Source organism: Cucumis sativus, chromosome 6 (assembly GCF_000004075.3).
Source record: "Cucumis sativus cultivar 9930 chromosome 6, Cucumber_9930_V3, whole genome shotgun sequence".
Taxonomy (NCBI): Eukaryota; Viridiplantae; Streptophyta; class Magnoliopsida; order Cucurbitales; family Cucurbitaceae; genus Cucumis; species Cucumis sativus.
The window spans coordinates 4,407,589-4,430,721 of NC_026660.2; the positions used below are offsets into that span (position 1 = coordinate 4,407,589).

General features: G+C 30.0%; 2 protein-coding genes across 4 annotated transcripts; both read right to left on the reverse strand.

Annotated features, from left to right (window-relative positions):
- Nucleotides 1-3,369: 3,369 nt before the first annotated feature.
- LOC101203074 (tubby-like F-box protein 8) lies at nt 3,370-7,543 on the reverse strand. Of its 3 annotated transcripts, XM_011658334.2 has the most exons (6): nt 7,394-7,484; nt 6,828-6,898; nt 5,677-6,117; nt 5,274-5,361; nt 4,451-4,583; nt 3,370-4,333 (listed from the first exon to the last, which is right to left on the reverse strand). In XM_011658334.2, exons 3-6 carry the CDS (start codon nt 6,022-6,024, stop codon nt 3,604-3,606), a joined length of 1,299 nt encoding a protein of 432 aa, XP_011656636.1. In that variant the 5' UTR covers nt 6,025-6,117; nt 6,828-6,898; nt 7,394-7,484; the 3' UTR covers nt 3,370-3,603. The 3 variants fall into 3 exon arrangements, with proteins under 3 accessions (XP_011656636.1, XP_004140966.1, XP_031743283.1); XM_004140918.3 differs by lacking the exon at nt 6,828-6,898 and having other exon boundaries at nt 7,394-7,543; XM_031887423.1 differs by lacking the exons at nt 6,828-6,898; nt 7,394-7,484 and adding an exon at nt 7,067-7,387.
- Nucleotides 7,544-19,351: 11,808 nt separating this feature from the next.
- On the reverse strand, nt 19,352-21,598 carry LOC101215033 (WAT1-related protein At1g43650). Its single transcript, XM_004140965.3, has 7 exons — nt 21,337-21,598; nt 21,182-21,244; nt 20,979-21,095; nt 20,635-20,878; nt 20,376-20,534; nt 19,885-20,036; nt 19,352-19,753 (listed from the first exon to the last, which is right to left on the reverse strand). Exons 1-7 carry the CDS (start codon nt 21,540-21,542, stop codon nt 19,597-19,599), a joined length of 1,098 nt encoding a protein of 365 aa, XP_004141013.1. The 5' UTR covers nt 21,543-21,598; the 3' UTR covers nt 19,352-19,596.
- Nucleotides 21,599-23,133: the final 1,535 nt, after the last annotated feature.

Below are 23,133 nucleotides of genomic sequence, written 5' to 3' on the forward strand. Positions count from 1 at the left end.
TAAAGATTTTTCTAAATTAGGACAAATTTTTTTCGCTTATTAATTGGTACATTTTGCATTGAATTGTACCTTTGAATAAAAATTGCATATGGCATTAGCATTGTTTTTAATAATTAGATGGAAGATCAAAGTCTACTTTGACAGTATTTTTATCATTGGCAACAAATTAAAGCATTTAGAGGAAGGATTTGATTTGTCCATTACGGTCTCACATATGTATACTTAGGTTAGATTGTAATTTGTAATCATACAATTATTGTCATATTTAAAAAAGTTATGTGAATATCTTTCGACTAAATTTGCTGCTTTAATTATATTAAATAATTATGAATTAATTGCATTACAAGGATGACACATAACTGCCCTTGGGGTTTTAATATGATCATGATTATTGCTTCACTGTTACCAATAGGTTGATTAATTATATTATTATATGATTAAGAGATAATTGGGTTGGTTTAATTTAAGGCTAATGGAGTTCATATGGCATCACCTTTAAGAAATTTTAAAAAACCAAAATCTATGCTAAAGCAACTTTGGATATTTGGAAACTCCATTAAAATCCTTAGAATTTAGAACTGCATTATCAGAAAATTATTTAATTAGTCATTTTCTTTAATGTAATTAAACACTAATCATACCAATAATGAAGATTATTCTCTCTAAACCCTAACAGGCCACTATCTATTTTAAATTAGTCTTATTATGGGGATTTGATATTAAAGAATCTAAACTTTAATTTTTGTGAGATTGGTTGGCTCCTTGGCCAAAATGTTCTTATAAATGATGATGATTATTATTTGTTTAGCTAATCAGTGGGGTTTTTCTTTTCTTCCTTATATTTCTTTTGGATTCAACTTGTCAATATCAATATCTAGACCCAATCAAATAATTTGGATAGAATGCATTTATCACTATACATTCTATATTAGAGATAAATTTATCACATGATGAATTATGATTGGAATGGACACAAAAATAAGTGCATCTAAGAATTCGTTGAGTATTTTTTTAAAATAGAACCCATGATCAATCAAGCATAGAAATTGTAATAACAATTTCTATTTCGTTTTTAGTCTTCCAAAATTGTCTAATACATACCTGGAGGAATATAATTTTAAAAGGATTGAAAAAACTTAAAAAGAACAAATTTTGCAAAAATTTAAAAATTTGAAATTGACTAAAAATAATTAATATTATAAGTTAAGCTAAATATCGTCATCGCAATAATAAAATCACAATCAACCACTTTCATTAATATATGTTGTCAACAACTGATGAATGTGATGGTAATGATATGAATGGAAACTTTTGTTTTTCCAATTAATTAGTCCAAGCTTTTATTAAACTATTATATAAATAAAGGTGGCGAAATGATGAAACAAACTCAATGTTTGGTATATAAATTCATTTAGCAGCTTTGACTATTTCTTGTGGTTCATTATTCATATGGTGGAAGAAACTACAATACTGACAGAGAAGAGGAGAATTGACCATGAAAATTAAACAGCAAAGAAGAAGAAGAAGAAGAAGCTTTTTGAGGTTTGTTAATGGCAGAAAAATAATTGAATGATGATTTGAATTTAGAGTTCTAATTATGTATATGTATATCATATATGGTGCTCACTTCTCATGAGTCTGTCACACTACTACTACTCTTGTATTCATATGCATGTTTTCAAACATCATTTTTGTATTTGTATTCATATTATATATATATATATATATATATTTTATTTGTATCTTATAGTTTTCTTCGAAATGGACGGTACAAGTTTTGTGTAAGTTGAACTATGTATATTCATTTCGATGTATGTATATCTCTAGAAAGTTTTTCTGTTTGTATCTACGAAATTATACTAATTTTTTAAAAATAATTAACCTTAAAAATAAGAATATCGTACCTACTAATTATTGTTTAAGCTAAGTTTATTTTAACTATTTGAAAATGGATCAATGAGATATTGTTACACTTAGAATAGCATTTCGACTCAAACACACGCAAATACAAGTTCAAACCATAGGTAAGTAATATGTAATTGTAATATAAATCTTTAAAATTATGACATGTTTTGAACTTTGTGTATGGTTGTGTCTATTTGATTCATCAAAATTTAAAATTCTAACATGAAATATTAATTTTTCTAAAAGATCTCAAATCTATTTGGTATATATATTTAAAAATTCACATATCTAATAAACACAAGTGTTGAAATCTATTTTACAATTTTAGAGTGCAAAAACCTATTAGATATAATACTAATTTTTTCTGGGACTAAACTTCTAATATAAGGGAGATAATGTATTAAAAAAAGTTGAACCAACCTAAAATAACCTTGATGTAATAATCATAGTAGAGAAAACTTTGGACAAATCAAAATTAATCTCTTAATCTTAAGACTTGAGAGGGATCTATAGGGTTATAGTGATTTAAAAAAGAAAGCTCACATTTGTTTGCTACATAGTAATAACAACATCAATTATCCTATAGTGTTCTTAATAATGACCTTTATTTTATAATATTTAATCTTCTCTTTTAAGTGTAACAAAAGTTTTTAAATATGAACTAATTCCATAATATGCCAAAATAAACATATAAGTCGATTGACATAATAACTCTAATTATTTGAGCATTAGTTTTATTACACGTCAACTAAACATTTACCTGTTATATCATTTCTAACTAAGGAATGACACATTATCAAATTATTTATAAAATCGAGTGACTAAGAAGGATCAACATAAACTAAATTATATGGTATTTCTTAAAAATCCACCATTCATAGCTAAGTGGGTGGCAAGAAAATAGTTGCCATTTTTATTAGAATTCCTTAATTTCAGGTTTGAAAACGATGAACATAAGAGTAGTAATGCACAAGAAAATTATATGGTGAAGGTATTGTTTTTAATCATAATCTTCAAAACTTGAGCATACTAATTTTTGGCTTTACTTTCCACCAAACAATTATTACCCATCTAAAGACTGAAGATCCAACAATGAGTTCTATGTGTTGACTCTATGAGTCTATCATTTTCCTTTTTCAATACAAAATGGATTAGGAGCAATACAAATTCTATCAAAATTATCAAGATTTTAGACTTGTGTTCCGTGGTCATCTTTTTAGTATTACACATTTACATCTTATAATCTAACAAAATCAAATCCCATCCGAAGATTTATTAACTAATGATAACGTGAGTTTTTCAAAATGTTCATCTATATCAATTAGAAGATCAATGTATCTTTTCTCCTTCAAACATTGGAAATGACAATCAGATAGGGACAAAAAGCATAAGAAGAGTTTTAAAAAAATCAATGAAATAAAATTTGAATAATTAAAAAAAGAGAGAGGGAGAGAGAATGAGAGAGAGAGAAAAGGTGACCTCCATGAGTGATGAGAGAGAGGTTCAAAGAAATGGTTCTAATTCTTTGGAGTGAGTGAGAGTTTCTAATTTAATACAAACTGCATTCAAACATCACCCTATAAAAAAAAAAAAACACTACGGAAAACCCCACTAATTCCCAACTCAAATTCTTTTCTTCATTTCTTACCATTATCTCAATTCTTCAATTTTTCATGTTTCTTCTTTTCTCTTTCTTGTCTATTCACATGCCAATTTAGTGTCAAAGCTGCTTAGACATATAGCAAAAGCCTGGAATGCAGACAGCGGGTATCGATAATCCATCGTGAACATGTCCTTGCCAACCTTTCCGAACTGAAGAATGATCTTGTCGTGGTCAGAATGGGTAGGTTGGGCGGGCTGGGGAGGTGGCTGCGACGGTACGGGGGCTTCGGCAGCAGGTGAGGTTGCAGCAATCAGTTGAAAGTTCTTTACAGATGCAACCGTCACCCTCCCACGAAAGTTGAGACACCAACACTGTAACTGCTCGTGCCATCTAGGTGCCTTGTTCCGGAGAATCAAGGGTCGATCCTTCCCCTCGCCATCTTCATCAACCAGCATGCCCGCAACATCGGAGAAACGGGAACTGCTGAACTCAGTGGAATGGTCGATCGACTTGGAGAATGAGATACTACGAAACGAGTCTTCAAGAGGGCGAGGATTGAGCTCGGGCTGGCCTGGAACTGAGCAACCTGGCTCAAGAGATGAAGTGGGGATTGAGTACATGGTGCAGTTCATTCTCCGAGGCCCCCTTGTACCTAATACATTCAACTCATACGCAATTTGTGCAATGCTGTAGCTTCCAGCTGGGACCTTTGGTGAGACCTTTTTGGAGTAGAATCTTCGGCTTCGCCCTAGGGTTGGAATTTGGTTGCTGTTGTAAGGAGGCTGTGTATCATATATAATGAACTTGGTTCCCAGAAAGTTTGATCTGAAAACAAAACCAAGCACAGTTCATTTACATTTTCCAAAATGGAAATTTATCCGTTTCTTTTGTTGCAACAAATTTGTGTGGAGTGATAATGATCATAGTTCGGCAGAAGCATACCTTAGCTTTCCAATATAACCGTTGCTCGATCTTGATATATCGTCTGCAGCCAATGATATAACATACTCTGTAGAAGTAGTTCTCCTGGTTCTTTTTGCAGAAAGAAGAAATTTCCCATTTTCAACAAGTAAAGCTGCATGGTCATTGCAATGGTTTAGTGTTCAATTCACTATATTAAGGGCTAGTTAAAACACTAATATATATATATGTGTGTGTGTGTGTTTGTGTAAATAAGAAAAGCAACTAAAGGAAATTGTAACTGAAAGCAAAATTACTTGTAAAATTGTGTTGGATACGTTAGTTTTTGTTAAGCCCATGAAACTCACAAAACTGAAGTTCAAATGTTAAAATTTGTCCACTTATTTCTCATATTATAGTTTCTTGGTTCGATTTTGATAGTACGTGCAGTCAAAACTTGTCTAAACATTCAACTTCTCATTGAAAGACAGACATGCCGCTTCTCACAACTGTGCTACCATCCTTGCAGAAACGCTAGTTTCTTTCCAAAATTACAAGCAAAAATTCGTCTTAAGTCTTGTCAGAGGCTTTCTCAAGCTTTCTTTCAATATTACTCTGTGACCACATGTTAAGCCAAGGGATAGAGCGCGGAAGGCTGCCCATTTACAATGCTGACTCTCTAATAATATGAAAAATCCCGATTCTGGGATTCAAAAGAGATTGTGAATCGACATATCGTTGAGAAAAGACCAATACAGCAAAGCAATAAGGAACGTTCATAATTGTAAAAGTTCAAACTTAAAAGAAAAATTTGCTTTTAGCTACATTACATATAATTTTGGCATGGTTAAGAACATGAACTTACCAGGACTCAGACAAAGATAAAGATGATAAGTTAAATTAGATTTGTTCCTCTTGATAAAGCATTGAATAGTGCCATCACGCGGCCCAGGCTGCAAAAGAAAAAGAGCGCATATCAGCACAGTTAAGCTATACAAAAGTGTAGGTCACCACATGGTCAACGAGCAGCTAAGCAGATACGAATAGACCAAAAATGACCAAGACAAAGTAAATCCACAATATGATAAACATTTCCTTGTCCTAGCGTGAAGGACGAATAGTTTATTGCTTTAAAAAATTACCCTTCATTTGTACATATGTACATCCACATACAAAACCCAGCTAAAAGAGTGTGCAGTACACAAACAGAAAAGCTATTCTATATGAAAAATGCATCACAGCCATTAAAGATAAAACCATGTACCCACCTGCTTCAAGGCAATTGGGAAGGTAATCTTCCCAGATAATTCAGGGCATTTGACCATTTCTTTGCACATGTCCCTCCATGACCTACATACAGCAGCACAAGCAACAACATTTCTCCGAGAAGGCCAAGTATTCTCACTTGCCTCCAGTCTTCGGACCACATCACATAATAATTCGGGTGGAAGGCTAGCCCAACGGCTAGTCTGAATTAGCAGAGGCTCATCATTAAACTCATGAACTGGTCCATGAGATTTACCCCTGGAATTTCCAGACAGCCTCACCTCAAAACTACGTCTTGACAAGCTTCCAAATCCATCCCTCACATCACGAAGTATGCTACGGAATGACATTTAACTGGTTTTACAAAAGCCCCCTTCGTGTTAATGTATCTTTGAGGAGAGAGTACAGACAAAAAGGCGTTTGAAGAATGACCAGAAATCCATCTGCACAGCCATTAAACATTGACTAGTTTCCATCCACTATACTTAATAAACAAGAAATAAAAGAAAGGAGACACATAGAGTAAAGCAAAAAGCAAGGAAAGAAGATTCTTCAAAAGAACAAAAAGCAAACCTCACATGGACCTAAAGCACCATAAAATACCACTCTTTTGTTAGAAACATCTTTTCGTTGGCTCTCTATTTTGTTAGAAACTACTTGATATCAAACTTTCTCCATAACAGCATTATATTCAAATAGGGAATCTTATTATAAGTAAGAACCATGCTAATGGTCAAGAATCAACTAAAAAATTCACAAGAGAAAAGTGCATCCAGCACAAATATCGCCAAATTTCCGGACCCCGTTTGAACTGTCAACATTTCTTCCGGATAAGAACTTTCCCAGAGATTGAAGACTAAGAAAACTTCAACATCGGGTATTATGTCTTTTACTTTGATTCATTTATTCAATAATTAGACAAAGAAAATAACAAAAAGATAAAGATGAAATTGACAAAAAAAGAAAAAAGAACTGACAATTAGTGAAGCCGCCATAGATTCTCATGGTCTAAGAATTCATATGATCATTCAAAACAGAATGCAAAATCTGATTCTAATAACTAATCAGAGAAACCATGAAGAAAAGCACAAACCACAGTCCAAAAAGACTAAAGAAACAAGCCTCAATAATGCTCAAAAACATGTAATTTTACCACAAAATCTCCCACAGATCGACAAGCAACACTCGAGAAAAGGGAAAAGATCAAAGCCTCGAAATGAAACCCTGCAACAATGCTAGCTTCTAAACACAAACTAAATCTCTAACAGAGAGAAAACATTCCAGGAAACAAAATTGAAAGAAATGGCCTCAGATTTCAGAAAGTATTTGATGAACTTGGAAAGCCACAAAAAAGCAAAAGCACTAAGGAAATTTGTGGAATCATTGCAATACCAAGAGGATTGAAGCAGGACCCAGTTGAAGATAACCCACTAAGAAGCTCCACAAACGAGAATCACAAAAGAAAATTGAGAGTAAAATCAATTGATAACAACAAACACAAGGGCTTGAGATGAAAAATTCAGTGATTAGAAGAAAAACAAGAGATGGGGTATGAGGGTGTGAAGATGTTATGGCAGAGAAAACACAGAATCAAGAAGGGAACAAGAAAAGAATTAAAAACCCGAGTTGAAAAAGATGAAATTGTTGAAAAAAATTGGAACCCAGTAGAGGGAGGCCATTGCTTAAAGGGTTAGAAGCGAAAAGGAAGCTACTACTCACCATTTTTTCTATGTTCTTTAGCTTGGAAGGGAACCCAAAGCAGAGCAAAGCCCCAACTTTTTGCGCTTTCTCTCTCTCCAAGACCGAAATTCACCAATTCCTTTCTCTTAAATCGAACCCATGAACTGTGTATGTCTATAATCAAATAATAAAGTTGCTTCTTTTAATTACTTTATTGTCTTCTTGTTAATTAAACCAACTTTCATTAAGATATCTATAATTTTCTTTCACTATTGGGTTTGCTCTTTCTTTTTCTTTTTCCTTTTCATTTTCATTTTTGTAATTTTGCTTTCTTAATACTTTTAAAAACATTTGAATTTTTAGTTACCAAAACCTCTCTTCTCAATATATATATCAATTTATCTCTTAAATTTTAGATTTAATTAATTTAAGCATTTAACTAAAAATCATTCTCCTAAATTTTATAAATTAGATGAAACATACAATCATATCAATTTAGACTTTTAATCATTGTTTTCTTTCAAAATTGTTTAAGTAAAATCAAGGTTTAAAAGCTTAATGCACCAAAAGTAATCGTAATGATAAACCTAATTAATAATGGATTGAGTTATGAAAGTTTAGAAGTTCAATCGACTTAAATCATAATTTTCACTTGTTGGTTTAATAAAATATGGAGAATTGTGTAAATTCATACACTTTCACGGTTTAATTTGATACAATTTTTAATTTTTGGTTTAGGGTTTCCATTTATACATCCCTCAAAATTTTGAGTATACATTAATATTCATCTTAACGACAATTGACCTAACCTCTTTAAAAGTTGGAGGTTCTCCCCACCTTGCAAGTACATATACATATGTATATATATATGGACATTTTTTCTAAGATTGGGATTATCACTTTTTTTTTCTTGAAAAATGTTTAAATTCTCGATTAAATTTGAGAGATAAAACAAAATTTTAAAAGTCACTCGTTCTAATTTTCACTTCACTTTTTATAGAAAACAACGTGGAGTGAACTTTTATAAAGGGATGCTTATAAATTTATTTATAAAAAATCCCTAAAGAAGCAAATAAGTTACATTTTATTTGGTATTCTATTAGTTTTTTAAAATTAAAGTTAGAAATCATATTCTTCTAATAATTTTCATCCAACTTTTTTTTGTTACTTATTTTTAGGTGGGTTTTTTTAAATAGAAAAATGATATATTTATTTACAAGTTATAATAAAAATTTTCACAATTTTTACAACCAAGTAAAACGATGATCAAGTTTATCAATAATTAGTGATAAAAACTTATACAAGTTTGTCAGTGGTACATATAGAAGTTTATCATTTTATATTAATAATAAAAACTGATAAAAGTTTATTATTCATACTATTAAGAAATTTGTATAAGTTTATCATTATACGTCGATAGAAGTCTATAATTGATTTTTAATATTTTTTCTTTTACTTTTATCTATACATAGTTTGTGTGAAAATTTCTCTATTTTAAAACATGCAAGAAAGGCTTATGAATGATGAGTAACCAACCACACATAAACTTTAAAAACAAAATGGCTCTTAGTCTTTAATTAATTTTATGAATACTAATTAGCAACTATTCTACTAATGATAAATAAATCCAATCTAAAATCTGAAAAAAAATATTTTAAAAGTTTATTACGTATTAAAATTTTGGAAACTGAATTTTAAATTGATATATAAAGTAAATTTTTAAAATTTAAAATTAAGCTGATATATAAAAAATAACAATAGTATACAGAAATTGAAGTAAGGCAAATTGGATTGGTAAAGCTATTTGAATCAATATACCAAAGAGCTCAACCCAAACACAAATATATTAAATAGAAACATAAGAAAAGAAACTGCTTTGTCCATTTTTTAGAATTTTTTCTAAACAAAAAAACAGAAACAGTTATTAAACAAGTTGTTTCTTAAAAAAAAAAAACGTTATCAAACGAGCTCTAAAGATTCAAGTGCATTTTATATCTTCCGAAATAGAAGAATAAAAAAACAAAGAAGTTGCAAAACCTTCTAGCATATTTGGTTGTACAGTGAGCAATAATATTACAAACTCGAGGACAAAAACGGGAAGAAGACATGACCTAACTATTCATCAAATTCCTTATTTTGACGATGTTGTCTTTTAGCTCCATCAAATCTTCTTAGTAGGTGTTTTGTAAGTTTACTACCTATCTCACATAAGATATTTCAACCATTAAGGAAAAATAAGGAAATAAACAAGATGATGAAAGAGAAGTTAAATCATTGAGATAGTTTGAGCCTCGAGCAACTTTATGGGTCAACTCAAGACAAACTATGTTGTAACCTACACTTTTCAAAGATCTTAAAGAGTCATGCACTGCCCACCTCACACCACCACAACATATCTCCTTTCAAGAAACATCAACATTCATCATTCAATCGTTAATTTACGGTAGACTCTGCGAAAACGTGAAACATGACTTGTCAACAATCAATTTCTAAAATAAAGTCTCCCATAGATAGCTATAACAATCGGTGCAAAAATAAAAAATAAAAAACAAAATGGTTACAAAACACTGACAAATTTAGTACTGATGTAAGGACTTAAGTTTCCTTTCAACTTTATGTTCTCTATACAAATAAGACATTACTAATAGTAGTAGTTGGTCTAATGGTAAACTTGTCAATCAATTTTTCTTTAAAATCAGGTTTAAAATTCACTCCTTGCATTTTTTTTTTCTATCGATTATAAAGTTTCTATTCGTGAAGAGAAGATACATAGAGATAAAATGAAGTCAAATGATTAGGAAGAAGGTGTGTTATATTTATATATTGAAAACTATGTTGGCCCTTTTTCTTTTCGTTGGGTTTGCCTCTATATACAAAGAAATTATTTGTTACATTTCTTAGAAATAGATAGGAAGAAGAAAAAGGTGATTGAAATTACGATAGTGACACCATATTATTTATTTGTGAGTGAGATAATATACATATACATATACATATATATAAATAAAGAGATAGAAGTTAGGAGAAATAAAAGTATTGGTAGTTGAAGAAATGATTCTCTTAAATAAAAAGATTTTTTTAGAAATGAATTTACAAGATTAGCCTTGGACGGTTGACAGTTAAACCCTTGCACTTCCTCCGTTAACGCCTAACGACGCGTTGTATCCTAAACGACGTTAGAGCAGGTGTGGGGAGGAAGGGAGCAGTTATCATGTACGTTTCAGGCCATTGTTTTTTTCTGTGTGGAAGCATCTTCTTTGTCGTTCATTTTACCACTTATGACGTCAATCTTATTCAATCATACGGTTATTTTTCTACGTAAAGTGCATTGATTATGTTTGTACCATTCTCACTTTAAAAATCATCCATTTATATCTTTTAACTCAAATTAATAATAATTATATCAGTTTAAATATTTTATATGTTGTTTTCTAAAGACAAAAGCAAACAATCAAACTTACTAGTGACTTTTTTTCCTATTAATTACTAAAAAAACACACACATATATATAGACTTAAATTTTTAATAAAAATTTCAACATATTTAAGTTTATTATTATAAATGACGAAACAGGTAGATATCTATAAGTGTTTACCAATAATACATAATGATATTTGGCTAGATTTTGTATCTTTTAGGATTGCTATCAAATATATCAAAATGAATAAAAATATCTACAGAATATAACAAAATTTTAGAATCTATCAATAATAGATACCGATAGGCTTCCATCGGTGTTTATCAATGTTACCGATAGATTCTAAAAATAAAAGTATAGTATGATTAAAATGGATGAGAATGAAAATACAAAGACTAGAATCGTACGTTATCTTAACGACTAAAAATGAAATTTTAAGAACCTAAATAGTTACTTTCGAGAGTATAGAACTAAAATGATGAATATGTAGAAAGGTCGGAGGGGAAATAGAATAGACATAAAGTTAGACTTTTATTTATTTTTTTGTTTTTGAGAATGAAGTTGGCATTTTATAGTTTTTAGTATTTATATATTTCTATATTATATATTATCCTAAGCTATATAATTTCAAACGTGCTACATTACATCACTTATGGAGTAAATCTTCAAACCTAATTCTCTTCATTGATTTTTATTAACTCTCACTATGATATATATCATGTTGAATTTTACAAAATTAATGGCTATGTTTATGTTACCTCAACTATAAAGGTTAAACATTATTCATATAACATCACATTTGCTTTTTTATAAATGCCAATAGATTTTACATATCATACATAAACATTATTATAACGAATGAATTAACCGATAATAATAATTGAGAGTCAACGATTTATTGACAAATGAGTTTACTACGTTATTTTTTTCTTTATAATGTAGTTAAGGTTTTAGAATAGAAAAAGCTCTACAAAATGAATGTTTGGTTGTTAGTATTTTTTCTTTTTCTTAATTGTTGGTAAGAAAAAAAATGTTTTTCATTCCATTATAAATTTGAAAGTTACAAATATAGTGAAGTAAATGGTGCTTTATTTTTGTTTATAATTATTCCTTAACTAAGAGAATTAAATGTAACTCATATTGATATAATAAAAAAACAAAACTGATCAATTAAATTTTTATAATTGTATGTTATTTACCATCTTCACTTTCATAACAGTCTCGCCAATAAATTTCTTGTGAAGTTACGCATGAATATATATAACAAACCACGTAGTGAAGTTGAAAAGCGAAATAGACAAGAAAAACTCATATAATATCTATCAAAATCAAATGAGAATAAAGGCGAGCTATTCGACTGGAGCGCTATTAGTGATGACGGTGCTCTCATTACTTGTAGTAGACTCGTTGGCCTTAGTTCAACCTTCTACAGTAGACGACGATGGCATATCACCAATATGGAGTGATTGGGTAGATGAAAATAGAGAGCTGTACTCTAGCACCGTGTTTATCCATGATGAGGAGTGAGAAGTGGAACTTTATAATTATTACTTCAATATAAACAAGAAGGAAGTGGATCTAATTTGTTGCCGATATATTAATTTCATCGGCAAGGAATGTGCTGCAATAGTTGAGCTTTGGTTCTCGTTTCTTGGTTTAGAAGCCTTAAAGCCTAATCCAATGAAGCTTCTCAACAGTTGTTTTATGAGATTGAGCCTCCCCGCACCATCACCACTCTAAGCCTTACGTTTATTCTATGTTTTTAGATTATTTGATAAATAAATTTAAGTTAATAGCTGTTTGAGACTAATTTAATGTCACGGTTAAAAAATCATCTTTTATTCTTTTCTTTATGATCATCTCACATTTATACGTTAGAATGTATTTAGCCCATATGGAGTTGCTTAACCATACATGCAAAATTTGCAAAATTGAAATCATCTAAAATATATAACGTATTCTTACTTTGATTAAAAATTCAAATCCTTATATTTCAATTGTATGCACAAAGAAAACGACAACAACATTTATAGTAAGAACACAAATCCTTTAATTAAACCGGAAAAGAGAAGAAATTTAATTGTAATTGAGTAACTCTAACCACAAGTCCATAATTTCGTGGAAGCATGTATGCTTACCGAACAAATCATTTAATTTGTTAACACTTGGGTGTAGGCATTATATTGATTTGTTAATATATTAATATTCTCTTTTTACTTTACATCATCGCTTATTTTTTTCTTTTCAAGTGATGAAATTTCGTTAATGTGTTAAGGTTTTAGAATAGAAAAAGCTTTACAAAATGAATGACAAATTTAGTTATTGGTATTTTTTCTTTTTCTTAATTGTTTGTAAGAAAAAAATGTTTTTCATTCATTTGTAAATTTGAAGGCTACTGACACTCTAGGTTGTGGTTTTTCTTTGTGCGATATTCTTTATACAAAGAGTCCTTCGTGAGTATGTCATGGAAGGCTCTAATAATGCCACTTAACATGGCATCTAGGCTAGGATTATGTGATAAAAGGTGCTCATCCCACCTATGTGTTGCTACATGCATGATGTTGAGCGTTAGTACATGTTTTCCTCTTTCTCGCTCACGTGCAAGCGGCAAAAAAAGTTTTTTGTTAAGTCCACGGTCGAACACAAAAAATTAGTTTTCGAAAATGAATTTATCTCACGTTACACAATCTTATGTGGTGGGTATATTCTATAAGATATGCATAGTGTGATTTTCTAACTATTTAGATTAATGGTGCACATAAGAGCAATAAGGTGATATGATGGTGAAATGTGATGAAACATAAACTCAGTTTTTTGGCGTGGAAATGAAGGAAAATTTTGCTAATCATATGTAAAATGTAAAAGTCGTTTAACACTTCGAGGCAATACAAAGCATCTATCAACTTCAAAATTAAGGTGAGCAATCTCTCGGTGCTTTCTTCGTAGTTGCTTGCCTCTCAGGATTCAAATACTTGAAGTTAATCTATTATTTGTATCTTTTCTGCTTGTTTGGATTATAAGTAATTTGCTCTTATTAAGGCGAGCAACCTCTCAGTGCTTTTTCCACACATATCGTTCTTCTAAGAGATATGTGCAAGAAACAAATTCAACGACAAAATTATATTGCTACAATCTCTTTGCCGTATAGTTAGCAAGATACGGGTCATCATGTGTCAAATGATGATAGTCACTACTTTATCTTTTCTCTCGAAGATGACAAGGTATTGATGGTCGTATGTGACTAAGCATGATTTATAATGCATTCAAGCGAAATTTCTAGTATTAAAGCAACCTGCATTATGCAAATAATTAACTAAACATGCAATGAAAGGTGAGATAAAGAAATATGGGAGAAGGATAGAAAGAAAACATCAATATCATAAATAGAGCTTTAGACCTATCGACCGTAGAGTCAATATTACATCTCAATGTTATAAAATATACAAATGGAATACATAAAAGGTAAGCAAGCCGCATAGGCGCAAAGTATGAGTGTTCGTACTCTTTGACTTTAGGTTTTTGCCAAATAAGGCACTAAAACGTTATAAATAGGCATAAGGCTCTTTTAGTCAATTCTTTTCCTTTCCTATGCTTCAATTGCTTATAGCCTAGGAGAGGTTGGTTTATAATATTTCCTCGTCCTTTAGTTCCTCTAACTTGCTTCGAGTCGTCCAGACCCACAAATATGTCTTCTTCCTCCCTCCTTTTCAAATTGCCAGATTCCATTGCTGAGCTCGTTCTTAAATATGTCTATCAGAACGCACAATTGAGGGTTATCAAAAGTGTTGGGCTTGGTAAGATCTAACTTCCTCGCAGAGCCCTCAGATCTGGTACTGTACGAGGAGGATGCGCCTGGTCTTTGGTAAGAAAGTATGACGGGTCTTTCTGGGTTGGGGTATATGATGATTCCACCCTCATTTTAAGGAATTTGGAATATTTGGTAGATTCCTGAGTAGATTTCTAGTGATCGGCCATTTGGAATGAAAGAAAAAAAAGAAAGGTTTGAAGTTTTGGGTGAGTTTTTCGATGAAGCTTGAGAACATAGAGATGAAGGTCTGAGAGGCTTGAATTATTAGCATGGAGAGAGCATTAATGAGCCCTTGCATTTTGGGCGACGCATCTGTTCGAAAGTGGGGAATGAACTGATTAGGGTATATAGAGCATATATTAAACGCATCACTTCAAACTCCACCCTGTGAGACACAACTTCTTAATTACCCCAAATTTTGAGTGTGAACTAATTATTGATCTTCTCGCCTAAGTGTATCTTGCATACCTCTTATCGAGTCGTATTTCAAATTGAAACAAACGTAAACACGAGTTAAAGATGTTACAATGAAGTGAGACGATACCAATAAGTTAGATTAATTTTGAAAGTTTAAATTTTAAGATGATTGGACGTGGATAGAGTAATTTTATTTAAAAAAACAATTTAAGCAACATTACCTAAGCTAGGCCACTAATTATGAAAAATGAGATGGGGGGATGGTGTGAAATGACGTAGAGTACCCCCGCATGAGATAAGCAGGTGGGTGTAAGGAAGAATAGCGCATGAGGGATTGTGTTGGAAATTGGAAAATAATTTAATATTTAAGTGTCAGCTCAAAACAAGGATTCAAACCCACAATTTCAGTGCTTCTATTCCATCCATCTACTCAATTATCATTTTTATTTCAATCTTTTAAAACCCTTTCATTAATTTATTAATCAATACCAAAGTTTAGTGCTATACCCCAACAACAATTCATATATAGGATAGCTAGGCTTTTTGATACTAACAAATGGAGCTGGAGGGGAAGAAAAAAGTAAAAGTTAAAAACACTTTTGTATACATACATTTCAACCTTGGTTTCTGTTTCATCTTTTTATATTTTCCAAATTTATTCTTTTTGGACCTTTTACATTTTAATTTAACATAAAGATTTGGTTCAACCCTAACTATATACTCATTCAATCCCAATCCATACAACAAACCCTTTCTTAATCTCATATTGCATCCTTCGCTAGTAACATCAATGTTGGTATTTCGTCATTGGTGTGGATAAAAATATATAACTATTTCTATTTAGATATTTTAAATTTCATAAGAATTTAATGTGTTCACACATTGATCAATAAGAAATGATGATACTACATGTCTATTTCAATTGTGATGTCTTTTCCCTTAAAAAAAAAGAAGACATATATTCTGCTACATTTAAGTCTCGAACATGATTTATTAGAATTGGCATAGAAAAGGGTTTAGTTAATATTATAAGCTTCTCAATTTTAAATAGATTCTATTATACTTCCTATTATTTATTTTATTTTTGTTACCTTTAAAATATATTGATTTATATTTCAAATTTTACATGGGTGAAGAAGTAAGAATCAAAATTTTGATGATCATGTATAACCAAAATGGTGCTATGGTTCTTGGAACTTTGTGGATGACTTTCTCCAAGTGTTATAGAAGTTGTAATTTGTGGTTGTGCTTTCCTGTGTCATTCGTCGTCTTTGTTTTGGAGAAATGCTTTTGGACAATGGTGATTTTCGTAATTGAGTGTAATATACTATATATTATATATTAGTGTTTGTAAGATAAGATGAATAACTTTATGTATAAATTTAGTAAATAAATATAGTGTTACGTAATATTGAGTATGGAATTGAATGCTTTTTTTGAAAGAAAGAAGCATGAATCAAGCAAGGCTGCCACACTTGCCTTTTGTCTACTTTGACTTTTCAATTATTATTAGGGTATAAAGTGAGCAACAAGCTAAGTACAAAAATCACATACTTCCTATTTTTATTACAATAACAGATTCATTAGTTCATCCCTAACCTTTATCATGTTCTGGTTCTTAAACTATGAATCTTATTCTATTTTAGTATTTAAACTTTTAAAAACATTTAATTTTTATCGTTGAACTTTTAAAAAAATGTTTATTTTGATCTCTACCGTTAAGTTTTTGTTAACTCTTTAAGAAAATAGTAATGATGAGATGATTGTATTTTCATACGACACTGCTCTACAAATAAATTAAAATCTCCTACCAAATCAATGAAAATTCAATAAAATCAAATGAGTAGAGATGTAAATAGGTTGGGTTGTAGACATCTTTTGGACCAACTCGAAGTTTTGGGTCGGTCAAATTCACAACCCACATAACCTAAATAAGATCGTCAACCCAATCCAACCCAACCGGTTGGATTGTCAAATTATTTATTTATTTTTTAAGTATATTATTCATTAACTTAAAATACTTAAATTTGTCTACAACATGTCATTTTAATAACTAAAATTTCATAAAACTCAAATGAAACTCAATGCTAAATATCAAAATTCAACATATCTTTTACAAACTAAATAAAAAATTTTAAATAATATTTATAAGTTGTAATATATATTTTAATATTAAAAATTTGGGTTGGGTCAACAAACCAATCTAACCCTTCCTCCCAAAGTTGAACCCAATTCAAAATAAAAACTAACACAACTTCACAATTGTGAGCCATGTGTAGTCCAAATTGATTAGTTACTTGAGATATGCAACTCTCATCTAACAAAATCAACTCTAGAAAAAGAAAATAATATATAACCTTAATGAATCACATAATTGAGTTCATTAAAAACAAAAAAAAGGAATGAAAGGGAAAAAAAAGGTCTTAATGAATCACCAAAATATCCTAAGATAATAAATGACTTGAAGTTGGTGAAGTAGAATACCAACAACCAAAAGATCAGAATAGCAAACGACCAAAGTCTTGAACCTAAATTGATTTTTGAGTTCTCCTATGCAAATTGATTTTTGACCAACTTTTTTCCATGCTACTCATCTAAATAATACAATTCGACTCCCAATTTTAACGATAAAAATCAAATCCAATTTTTTTTTTAAAAGTTTAGAGATCAAAATAGAACTAAAATGAAAGTTTAGGAATTAAAATCGAATTTAAACATAAAGTTAATTATTTGGAGGGATCTTATAGTATCGTAGATATAGTCGCATCTAATTTCTTTTAACTTTGTTCGTTCTTTTAGTTAAAATATTATTTAATTTTTGGTTTATGTACTTTAGAAATTGTTTTATTTTAATCATCCTATTTTTATGTATCCAATTTTAATTATTATATATTATTAAAATTTAATTTTAGTCCTTCCTTAGTTAAATAAGACCAATCATTTTCATTTAAAAAAAATTAAAGTAGAAATGCCACTGGATAATTCTTTTTTTCTTTTTTTAAATATCGACAATAAATCAATAATAAAGACTAAATTTAAAATTTATGGAAAGTATATAGATTGATATTGAGCAAGTTTCAAATAACACCAAATTCCTTAATTAAGAATGTTACGTCTTCCTACACAATAATGTTATATATGTCATTTCTACTCGAACAAACTACTTTCAACCCACAATTGTGAAGACGTTTTTAGGAGGATGAAAGTTGTAATGGAAGAAAGGATAATAATAATATTATTATTATGTTTCACAAATATTAGTTAATTTTTTTTTTTTTGAATTAACATAAGGGAAAAAGAATAAAGTGAGGAATGAGAATATGCAAAGTAGGTGTTTTTGATAAATGGTAGATGAGAAAGCATATGAGTGTTATTAAATAGGGGCATTTTGGGAAATATTTATCTCTTAAAAAATGAAAGGTCCACTAGTTTTTCTATAACATGTCTTCAGTGAGAAGTTATTAATTGTCATAAATAGTATATTATTTTCAAAATAGTTTCATTTCAATATAATCATAGTGTATATACAATGGACAAACTCCACTGCCCAAGGAATATGTCTACAAATATCAATATGCCATATGCTTTTACCAACCTTACATAAAATAAAGAACGCCAATGGCTAAAAAAAGCATTATATTTGGGTAATTTCAGCTTCAATCATTTTTTGTTTTATATATATATAACTTTATTTTTGGATTATGTGGAGTTGGATTGGTGGATAAACCCTCTAATTTTACTCCATATCAGCTAATTACTTGATCAAGAGATTAATTATGTGTCAAATTTCTAAAGTTTGAATGCATTCTTATTTACTTTCTTTTTCAAATAAGGTTTGTATTTCATTATATATATTTTTCAATCAATTGAAATTGCATAAAAATTGGACTTTTTATGATATTTGTTATACATATTTACAAACCCAAAGGCAGAGCCAACTCATTTGGGTCATAAACACTTTATTCACAAATGGAATCTTTTATGGCCCATATTACACACACATATATACACACATATGATCCACATACTAAATTGCAAGGAATATATTCTTTATCTATAAACTCACTTTTAATTCAAATATACATATAAATTTGCTTTTGAATTTTGTTACATGTTGGATTTTTTTTTTCCACAACTATTTTGGAAGGGCTTAGTTCCCAACCACAAACCTCATATTTTAGTCAAAAAAAGAAAAAAAAAGTTTACACAGTACAGTATATCTCACCTTATTCTTATGCGTACATTCGATAATATGATATTGACTAATCAAATAGAATTTTAAAAAACTATTTCATTTCATTGTCTTATTTATAAAAATATCTTTTAACACTTTTTTTTCTTCTAGAAATATATATATAGTTAATTTTCATTTTATCATTTACAATAGTAGACCCAAGTCCTTGATGGATATACAAAGAGAAAACAAACTATAATCTAAAGCAATGACGACTTAAGTCATCCATTAAGCTTCAAAAGAGATTAGAAAAGAGGTACATTCATTAGTGAGGTATGAAATATTATGAGATTAATGATGGTATATATTTACCATGATGGGAATTTAGGAGAAAATGGAGAGTGAATTGGACGATATTTAAAATATCATTGATGTGTTGTAATGCACTCCAAAATGGTTTCGTCTTTAGTGTCATGTCGTTGTTCATCAATTATCTTGGCTTTAGCTGCTGCTCCTTCTTCTCTCTTCTTTCCCCATAGAACGAAATAAAGTCCCAGCACAAGCAAAATACCTCCACCAACACTGCCACATTAAATCAAAAACCTTTTCAGCACACACTCACTTGAAAAAATGAAAAATAAATAATATCTATAGATCATATATAGTATAATGGTAGAGGGTAAAAAGTTATAAAGGAATATATTTCATCTCACCTTCCCCAATGAAGGGATTCTTTCCACAGCAATGCTGAAAAGATTGCTGTTATGATGAGTGCTAATGGTGTAAACATAGCTGTGAAAACTGGTCCTTTCTTCTCCACACACCATATTTGTAGCCAATACGTCATTCCCGTCACAATTACACCCTATCATTTCAAACGTTTATTCTTTGTTAAATTATATTGTTTGATCCAAAAGCTTGAGTTTGATAAAATTTATTTTAAGTTGAGATTTATCCATGTTAATTAAGTTGGAGTGGTAATAACATTGTTATAGAGTTTGATGAAGCGTTATCGTTTGCGTTAATATATAAGTTGTAATTAGAGGTTGTGATATTATAAGATTCTTTTTCTCTCATGTTAAACCGACTCAATTTTGTTTATAAGTTTAATCTACTAATTACTATCGATTATTTAAGAAACTAAACTAAGTTTTGAAAACTAAAAGTGAGCACTACAGGGAGAGAAGAAGATAGAGATATTTACACAATAGGCAACAGAGAAGAGTTGAAGATTCCATCCAAGCTTCCAAGCTTGTGGGTTTCTTTCCATTACCAAAGCCCACAAAGCTGATTGTATTAAGCTAAAGAAACATTGCAAAGTTGTAATTCTCAACTTTGCTGGGTATTCCTTCACAATCGAACCCTTGAGGAAAAAAATAAAAGGAATAAACCATGCATTATTATTATTATTATTATTCTATAAATGAAAATAAAAAAGAAGAAGAAAATAATAATTTAATTACCTGCAAAACAAGCCAAAAAGACCAAGCAATGTTGGCTGAAAGCATAGTGAATGCTCCCTTAATCCATTCCAATGTGGAATAAGGTTGAAATGAATTAGTAATGTTCTTTGTTTGTGGATACCAATTCATGAATTTCATTGGTGGACCTTTCACAAAGGCAAATACTAAAGCCCCTGAAAAACCTATTATTGCTCCCACCAATTTTGCCATCCCTTCAACTTTTCTTATGCAAATGCTTTCATATCTGTTCAAATTCAAGACAAAAAATAATTAGAGGTGAAAACAATATATATTTTTGAAGCCTTACTTTAAAAAAAAAACTAAAAAGCAACCAAGTTAAATACCTGAAAAGGAGAGCCAAAAGAAGGGTAATGGCAGGGATGGTATTGGTAGTGGCAGCAGCAAATGTTGCTGATGTATGGTTGATTGCTATATAATAAAGGTTTAAACTCAAAGTGACCCTGAAAAAGAAATCATTTTTAATATATAAGTTGAGACATAAAACATAGACGAATATAATATAATATAAAAAACTCACATTACATACCCAATTAGAGAAACCACGAACACTTTGGAATGGAACTTGAAAGATAATGGAACTTCCTTTTTTCTGCATAACAGTATATAAATGTCAGTTTAGGAAAAAAAAGTTGAAATATAGAGAAAAGTAAAATATGGATTCTGGGCATGAAATCAACGAACCGTTCGAATAAGAAGGCGAGAGGAGCCATGGCAACGGTAGCAAAAGCTTGACGATAGAAGACGAAGATGGCTGGGTTCATTCCTTTTTGAGAAATGGCTGCTTTAGAGAACAAAGCCATTCCTGAATAAACACATTGAACAAATAACATTGCAATATAGGGCTTGTGGACCCTCATGGCCTCTACATAACCTACAAAGCTCTTCATGTTTTATGGTTCTTCTTTTTTTTTTCCCTCTAAAACACTTTGGTAGTTGAAAATGTGAGAAGTTGGTTGAGGAATTTATAGGGAAAATAAGATCAAAGGTAAAATAAAATAGTCCTCTTTGGTTTGTTTTCAACACCATAATCTTTGGGGCCTTCATTCCACTAATTTGTGCACTACATAATTGGTTGGTGAACTATTTCTTTGCTTTTTTGGTTCTTTTAGCTTATTATCTTTATGTTATTCCAAAAAAAGAAAAAAGAAAAAAAAGAAATCTAAATAGACATGTGTTCTCTAGGCTTCTTTTTCTTTAAAGTACTTTTACACTAATCAATAGTTTCACAAGTAACTCAAAAAAGTTTTTATTTTAAAAACCAATACTCTTTTACAGAGATTTTTTTGAAATAGTTTTTCACTTCTTTTCTTAACGTATCTTGAAAATTTTAATGTTTTATACTTTTTAAATTTAGGATTGTATGTAGTCCTTCCCAATGGTTATTTATTTTGACTAAGACTAAATTAAACTTATTTTCATGTTTAGTTAATTTTAATTTTAAACTAAGATAAATTATGTCACGTAGTTTTTGTTATAGGGAAGGAAATTGGACATATTCCTTCAATTATTGTTATATAGATATTTAATATCTATTCTACTATTATAAATTATTTAAAAATTTGTATGATTTAAATAACAAGTTAGCTTTTAAAGTGAGTTAGAGAATAATGATAATTGATAAGATCTAGAAATTGAACATTTTGATCTAGAATTGTTTTGTTTTAGTTAGATTGAGATTTGACCTGTCCATAATGTTGTAAAAAATCTAATTAAATTATTGAGTATAAATAAATTTGAAGGAAAAGAATTATTGGAGAAGTTGGAATCAATCAAAATTGTTTAGGCATAGGAATATATAGAATATAAAATACATAAAAGGAAAAGGAAAAGGAAAGTCTATAAAATCATAGGATAGGAATTTTAAATTTTTTTGAAAAGAATTTCGTGTATTAAATCACTTTTTAGTTTTATGGTAATTTTTTTTGTTGTAATATAATTAATTATGGAATTCACTCTCTTCTACTATTTTTGTTTTAATGTGAAAAGTTGAAAGGTAAATAATTTTTATTTACATTATTTTAGAAATTAATTAAAAATTAAATATCTTATAAAACTATCCATATCTTTCTATCTCCCATTAATTCATATTCCCTTCTCTCATCTTTCTTTCAACTTTCCAAATTCTTTTACCTCTTCAAATCGTTGGGTATATATATCTCATTCTTTTTCTTTTCTATTCATGTTCACAAGTCACGATAAAAAAGTTTAGGGTGTGAAGAAAAAATCAAATCTAAGCTTTTTATTCTCTTTTGATTTCTTTTCTTAATTTTGTTTTGTTATCTATTTTTTATATAGAAATATGTTTATGTATATTCCTTCACTTATAGATTTTTGCAATGTCCAGAAGCAAGCAATTGACCCAAAAAAACATGTAGAGAAATTGACGAGAATTCAAAGATGAAGAATGTAAAAGTGGAAGACTAAAAGAGAGAATGGTTAAAAGTGTCATTTTTCAAAAATAACAAAGTGACACGAGGA

What these genes read in the sequence shown, in the direction of transcription:
- LOC101215033 (XM_004140965.3), bottom strand. Translation starts at nt 21,542, where the DNA reads ATGAAGAGCTTTGTAGGTTATGTAGAGGCCATGAGGGTCCACAAGCCC. An exon ending in TCTTCTCTGTTGCCTATTGT is followed by an intron (nt 20,037 to 20,375) that starts GTAAATATCTCT and finishes TTGAAATGATAG; the next exon opens with GGTGTAATTGTGACGGGAAT. An exon ending in GAATCCCTTCATTGGGGAAG is followed by an intron (nt 19,754 to 19,884) that starts GTGAGATGAAAT and finishes TTAATGTGGCAG; the next exon opens with TGTTGGTGGAGGTATTTTGC.
- LOC101203074 (XM_004140918.3), bottom strand. Translation starts at nt 6,024, where the DNA reads ATGTCATTCCGTAGCATACTTCGTGATGTGAGGGATGGATTTGGAAGC. An exon ending in TCCCAATTGCCTTGAAGCAG is followed by an intron (nt 5,362 to 5,676) that starts GTGGGTACATGG and finishes TTTCTTTTGCAG; the next exon opens with CCTGGGCCGCGTGATGGCAC. An exon ending in GGTTATATTGGAAAGCTAAG is followed by an intron (nt 4,334 to 4,450) that starts GTATGCTTCTGC and finishes TTTTGTTTTCAG; the next exon opens with ATCAAACTTTCTGGGAACCA.